The sequence below is a fragment of the Sceloporus occidentalis genome, unplaced genomic scaffold (genome assembly GCF_023333645.1).
Source record: "Sceloporus occidentalis isolate IW3139 unplaced genomic scaffold, rSceOcc1.0.p SCAF_3, whole genome shotgun sequence".
Taxonomy (NCBI): domain Eukaryota; kingdom Metazoa; phylum Chordata; class Lepidosauria; order Squamata; family Phrynosomatidae; genus Sceloporus; species Sceloporus occidentalis.
Genome location: NW_028316983.1, coordinates 117,529,212 through 117,536,346, shown reverse-complemented (window position 1 = coordinate 117,536,346; position 7,135 = coordinate 117,529,212). Strand labels below are relative to the sequence as shown.

Below are 7,135 nucleotides of genomic sequence, written 5' to 3'. Positions count from 1 at the left end.
TTGGGTCTAAGGATTTCAGGTTAAGCCTGAAATCTCCCTGGAAGCCAAGATGATGAAACTGAAGCTGTCGTACTGTGGGCACATCATGAGAAAGGAGGACTCACTTTAAAAGACAATAGTGCTGAGGAAGGTAGAGCGAAGTAGAAAGAGAAGAAGACCACCAACCAGATGGACAGACTTGATCAGGGAGGCCATGGGCCTGAGCCTGAAAGACCTAAGCAGACAGACTGAGGACAGGGGCTCTTGGAGGTATCTCATCCACAGAGTCACCATGAGTCAATGTCAGGGTGAACAGATGATCTAACAGCAAAATGTAGGAGATACAATTCTGTTATTAGTCTAAATGTGAGGCCATGCCTGTTGGGGGTTATAATATAATATATTTGAGGAGGGAGCAAGCTTGTTTTTTGCTGCTCCAGAGACCAGGACCTGGAACAATGGATGCAAACTGCAGGAAAAGAGATTCCATCTCAACATTCGGAGGAACTTCCTGATAGTAAGGGCTGTTCAACAGTGGAAAAGTCTGACTCTGAGAGTGCGGAGTCTCCTTCTTTGAGGGTTTTTAAACAGAGGCTGGATGGCCATCTGTCAGGAGTGCTTGTGTGAGTGTGAGTTCCTGCATGGCAAGGAGTGTGAGTTCCTGCATGGCAAGGAGGGGGGAGGTTGGATTGGATGGCCTTTTGGGATTCTATGGCTCCATCTGGGTTGTTTGCTAATTGGCAGTTTTGTTAGTATTCAGAAACAATTAGGTATTTGGACTAAACTAAATGGTTCCTTGGGCATATTGCTACAGCGATTAAACTGAAACTATATCCGACTTCGCAAGAAAAACGTAGGACATGACCAAAAAGATAAAGCTAAAAACGTTCATATAAATGCAAACCCATGCTCAAAATGGAGGGATGTTTTGGGCAGAAGGCTGAAACAGCAATAGCAATAGCAGCTGCATTTTATATTTTACATGGTTTCATACTTGCCCATAGAGAATCATTGGGGATTACTTCCCCATAGAGGATGTATAGAGGTTTATTGGGCAAGTATTTCCCAGTGATTATCTATGGGCAAGTATTCCCCTATGTGTCCCTATGGGCAAGTATTCCCCTATGTGTCCCTATGGGCAAGTATTCCCCTATGTGTCCCTATGGGCAAGTATTCCGCTATGTGTCCCTATGGGCAAGTATTCCGCTATGTGTCCCTATGGGCAAGTATTCCGCTATGTGTCCCTATGGGCAAGTGTTCTCCAATGATTCCCTGGGGGCAAGTATTCCGCTATGTGTCCCTATGGGCAAGTATTCCGCTATGTGTCCCTATGGGCAAGTGTTCTCCAATGATTCCCTGGGGGCAAGTATTCCCCTATGTGTCCCTATGGGCAAGTGTTCCCCTGTGTCCCTATGGGCAAGTATTCTCCAATGATTCCCTATGGGCAAGTATTCCCCTATGTGTCCCTATGGGCAAGTATTCTCCAATGATTCCCTATGGGCAAGTATTCCCCTATGTGTCCCTATGGGCAAGCATTCCCCTATGTGTCCCTATGGGCAAGTGTTCTCCAATGATTCCCTGGGGGCAAGTATTCCCCTATGTGTCCCTATGGGCAAGTATGCTTTCTCTATTGGCAAGTCTGGGCAAATGCTGTCATTTGTCTTGGCATATCCCTGATAATAAACTACAAAGCGAGCCACAGATGGAGCAAAGGAGGGCCTTCCTCCTCGTCCTCCATGAGGCGGGCCTTGCTGAGCCGGGGAGCCAGCCTGGCCGCCTCAGCCAATAACAATAACCAGCCGGGGAGGCGGCCTTTCCCCTCCTTCCTCCCTTCCCTCCTTCTTCTCTCAGGCGCTGATGCCTCAGTCCTTCACTCGAAAGCGGAGCTGAGGAGAAAAAGAGGGAAAGGAGGAAGGAGAGAAGGCGCCATTGGCCAGCCCTTTTGCGCGCCTTAGAAGGTGAGGCGAGGGCCATGTTTTGAGGGGAAGCGTTACTGAGGACTGAGGCCCTTCTCTTCACTCTGGCTGCATCCACACTGGGGAAATAACCCGGTTTGGTACCGCTTTAACTCTTTGTGTGGCTCTTTGCTATGGAATTCTGGGAGTTGGAGTTTGTTGTGAGGCCCAGAGCGGAGCTCCACTCCCAGAATTCCATAGCAAAGAGCCACACAAAGAGAATCATTGAGCCAGTTTATATACTGCTTCATGCTGCACTGGGGAGTCTCTAAGCCAGTGGTCCCCAAACTGTGCTCTTAAAGTCATTTTGGACTCCAGCTCCCAGAATCCCAGGCTATGGACCAATATGGCTGAGGCTTCTGGGAGATGGAGTCCAAAGTCTCTTAAAGGGCACCGTTTGGGGACCATTGACTTATATACTGCTTCGTACTGCACTGAGGAGTCTCTAAGCCAGTGGTCCCCAAACTGTGCTCTTAAAGTCATTTTGGACTCCAGCTCCCAGAATCCCAGGCTATGGACCAATATGGCTGAGGCTTCTGGGAGATGGAGTCCAAAGTCTCTTAAAGGGCACAGTTTGGGGACCATTGGTTTATATAGTGCTTCATACTCCACTGAGGAGTCTCTAAGCCAGTGGTCCCCAAACTGTGCTCTTAAAGTCATTTGGGACTTCAGCTCCCAGAATCCCAGGCTATGGACCAATATTGCTGAGGCTTCTGGGAGATGGAGTCCAAAGTCTCCTAAAGGGCACAGTTTGGGGACCACTGAGCCAGGGCAGTTAAAGCAGTCTCAAACTGGGTTGTTTCTATAGCGTGTTTTGGACCTTTAGGTGTAAAGGATCATTCCCGCTATGAAATAACCCAATTTGGAAACCTGTCGTTCAGACTTGTATTGTGGTGGGGGGATCGAAAAGCCCAATTAAACCAATGCGTTAGCGGTTCCTTTTTTAAAGAACCGCAACAAACCGCGTCTCTGATAGTGTGAATGCGTTAGCGGATCGATTCGGATTCAGCCACCGTTCAAGGAAACGGAGGCGAATGGGAACTTCAAACTGGATTAAAATGCCATGGAGAGATTCGCCGCCTTAAAACGTAGTGGGGATGGTGAATGGATTTTGGATTGATTCACAGATGCGAATCTCTCCCTGCGAAAATCACAAGTGTGACTGAGCCCTGGATGCCTCCCAAATAAGGATGTTCTCAGAATAAGTCCCTAAACTAGCATGGAGCCAGGGCAGTTAAAGCGGTCTCAAACTGGATTATTCCCACAATGTGTTTTGGATCTATGATTTTGTGACTGGAGAGTGGTGTTTCCTAAGGAGGAGAGAAAGTGGAGGAACTGGGCAGGGAGAAATCAAATTCGGCATTTCCTATTGATGTAACCAGCACTTTTAAAAACATTTCCATCATGTGACAAGGACTGGCTCTGTATTTGTTTTTATGCCCACCAGCCACCATTAGTTCTGTCCTGGCATTTGTTCCTGGACTGGCAGAGCTTGGGTCCATGGGGCACCACTTTGAGAAGCACTGCTATGCCATACCAAGAATTGGTTTTTAAGCTAATAATATGGTATGTTGTGGTAGATGACAGAGGGACAGGAGATGTAAATGATTAATAGAGTGGGGAAACCAACAGACCTGTGGAATCAGAAAAACTTAAAAACCACTTTGTTTTTACACTGCAGCACTTCGTTGGATGCGTCAAAGTGTTACCATAGAGAAAATAGGATGAGCAGTGGAGACAAATAGCAATGAAGTGCCACTAAAGCTTCAGTTTGTAAGAGTACCGACTTCTGAGGGCCATCGTAGTATAATGGTCTGAACGTTGGACTAAGACACTGGGAAACCAGGGTTCAAATCCAAGCTCAGCCATGAAAACCTACTGGGTGATTTTTCAGCAAGATACACTCTCTCAGCCTCAGAGGATGGCAATAGCAAACCCCCTCTGAAGAAATCTTGCCAAGAAAACCCAATGATAGGCTTGTCTTAGGGTTGCCATAAGTCAGAAACAACTTGAAGGCATACAACAATAACAACAACAACAGTGCTGACTTACCAAGTTTCCACTGATTCAAGGGGTCTGCTCTAGCTGGGAATAACAGTCGCACTTACCACAATATGTTTTGTATTTGGTTGCCATTTGACCCCACTTTATCTTATCTTTCTCTGTGCAGGCCAGAATGAGGAGATAACACTTCTTGCTTCTACTGAAGTGGACTTTAGTCCAATAAATAACATGTATGCTATATATGTGTTAGTCTCTAAAGTGCCAGGAGAATCCATAGCAAATTTGGCTGCAACAGCTATGAGAGGAGACAAATAAGTAACAAGCGATTGTTTGTTATTATACTTGAACTGTAATTCAGATTAAATGAGTTGGAAGGGCTGAGACAAAGGGTGCATCTACAGTGTAGAAATAATGCAGTTTGAGACCGCTTTAATGATCATAACTCCATCCTACAGAATCTTGGGATTTGTAGTTTTGTGAGGCACCAGCACTCTTTGGCAGAGAATGCAAAAGACTTTGTGAAACAATGAATCCCTGGATTCCATAGGATGGAACTACATCACTTAAAGTGGTGTCAAACTGCATTACTTCTCACCCAGAGAGATTGCTAAAGCTTTTACAATGGTTTCTATCCTGATTGAAAAAGGCAGGGATGAACAATCTGGATATTGGGAACTTAATGATTCATCTTGTCAAGGGAACTGGGCAAAAATCTGACCAGAATGCTTATGTCATTTCCTCAGAAGGATCTGTGGGATGCTCACTCGTAATTTCTGAGGCAACTTTTCCTTTTGTCCAGTAACAGTATGTATTTTGAATGATTGTTTCTACAACTCAGGTCCCAGGGGCAGTGGAGTTGGTGACTCCTAGGATTCTTCTCCTTTAGCTACTTTCTGCTTCTGAGGAGGTAGGCTTTGGGTGGGCTTCTAGATGAAGCCGCTTTGGGGTCTAATTTTGGGAGAAAAGCGGGATACAAATTAATCTCACATGCTCTCGGCCTTAGAGTTAGGGAAAGGCAAACCCTTTTGAACAGATCTTGTCAAGAAAACTCCATGATAGAACTGCCTTAGGGTCACCTTAAGTCAGAAACGACTTGAAGGCACAACACAACAACAATACAGGCAACCTGAAGGCAGATACATACATATACACACATACATACATATACACACACACAGAGTGGGGATCATGAACTACGGTAAGTCACAGGGTCAAAGGAGGCAAGCATCTTAATCAGACATGAAGAACATGCAGGCTTCATGACTACAATTCTCATCATCTCCATCATTAGCTATTCTTACTAGGGCTGATGGGAGGTGCAATCCAGCAACATCTCTGGATCACATTATTGATCTACATGTTTATTGGAGGCACCCCCAATCTTTGCCTCATGTTTAATTTAATAGGATTTTTTGTGTGTGATTTAAAACTAAAACCATTTTTGTGATTTGAAAACAACACACTACTTTGTTTTAAAATAACCTTGTTTAAATACAATTTGAATTTAAGCAAAATGTAATTGAAGCTTAATCTGGTAGTTTAGAAAAATGCCTGACCTAAAAATAATAAAGTGTTTCTTTCTGTATGTAGTATCAACAATAGCTTTTAAACAGGCCCAACTGGTTCTGCACTTACTTAATTTTGTTCTTCTTTATACATGTTTGATGTTATATGCCTGCAAGCCATTTCCAGCTTGTGGCAACCCTAAGGCAACCCTATCACAGGGTTTTCTTGTCAGGATTTGTTGTGTGTGTGAGATCTTTTTGTTTTCCTCTGAGGCTGAGAAGAATGTGACTTGCCTAAGGTGGGTATCCATGGCTGATCGGGGATTTGAATCATGGTCTTTTGAGTTGTAGTCCAACATTCAAACCACTACGCCACACTTTATACATGTATACCCTGCTTTTTTGTCCAGTGAGCTGAAGGTGACACAGATTGCATTTCCCCTCCCATGTATCATCTCAACAGTTTTGGAAGGTGGTTTAGGGTGAGTGAGAAAATTACTAACCCAAGGATACCAAGTGAGTTTCATGACTCACTGAGGGCAAGAAACGTGGTTTACCAAGTCATTAGAACCAAACTATATGTAGCACAAGAAATCCAAAGGTGTTATTAGCCATCCATACCCGAAACACACATGTACACTAGGCTAACAGCAATTTTGTTTTCTGAGCTAATAACGGTGGAGGATGATTTAGATTTCAAAAACGGCATGTGGAAAAAGATTGAACATCTCTGATCATGAGTGGCTAGCATGGTTAGGCAATTCCCAGGATTTCCTAGTATTGAGTAATAGCGGTAAAACTTGTGTCAAACTGGATTATTTCTGCACTAAGGATGTAGCCTTAGTATAAAAGTGGCCAGTGCAACTGCTTGATTGCATCAGCAGGGCATGCAAGGAAGATGGCCTTGATGAAACTAGAGGCAGGCAACATAGACTTACTATAGGATACAGTATTTATATTCATGTAAAGACCAAAAATAATGGGAGTAAATATTTTCTGTGATTTTTGCCCAGTGTTAATAATCACACCAGCTTGGGCAAGTCTTTTGAAAGAGAAGAGACTTAGAGTATGACTAGAATGATTGGTGGTTTCAACAAATGCTATGATTTAAGACTTTTTCTGGTTTCACAGGTTACATTGGACTGAAGCTGTATCTTTAAAAAATGTTGGCTGAAACTATGAGGACTAGATACTTGCTCTTTTCAAAAAAGCAGAGAGTGTTCATAGACTGTTCCTAGCTATTCTGAATGAAAGTATAATACAGGTTGGTTATTGCTTGGTTACCAAAAAGGTGAAGTGCTTTATACTAATCAGATTCTTTTCTCCTTCCCTTTTCAGTGTGTTAACCAGTTACAATGGTGGGTGAAGACAATATATCTGTAAGGAATCGCCGTTCAGCGTATGGCACCCCTGAAGAGAAAAATGACTTGCCAAGGAGGCTTGAAGGAGACTGGACATGCTCTAGCTCAAGCAATGGTGAGATCTCCTAACTAATAATTGCAAGACATAGAGTTGTCTCTTGGCTGATTAAAGACATTTTAATTGATTGATCATTTGGTTTTATTAGATAACTACTAAACCTGTACTTGGATAATAAATGAATTCTTAAAAAAAACAACTCAGTAGGTACATGCTCAGTTTAGATACGCTATTAAACAGGGGCTTCTCATTATAGCTTAGAACCCATAACAG

General features: G+C 43.5%; 1 protein-coding gene across 1 annotated transcript in view; it reads left to right on the top strand.

Moving 5' to 3' along the window:
• The first annotated feature begins 1,721 nt into the window (after positions 1-1,721).
• Positions 1,722-7,135, top strand: part of LOC149316619 (sterol O-acyltransferase 1-like) — a 49,751-nt gene continuing 44,337 nt past the window's right edge. The window contains exons 1-2 of the mRNA XM_089515938.1: positions 1,722-1,937; positions 6,782-6,919. Of these exons, the coding sequence (XP_089372064.1) occupies positions 6,799-6,919 (121 nt within the window). The 5' untranslated portion in view covers positions 1,722-1,937; positions 6,782-6,798. The remainder of the gene's footprint in view (positions 1,938-6,781; positions 6,920-7,135) is intronic.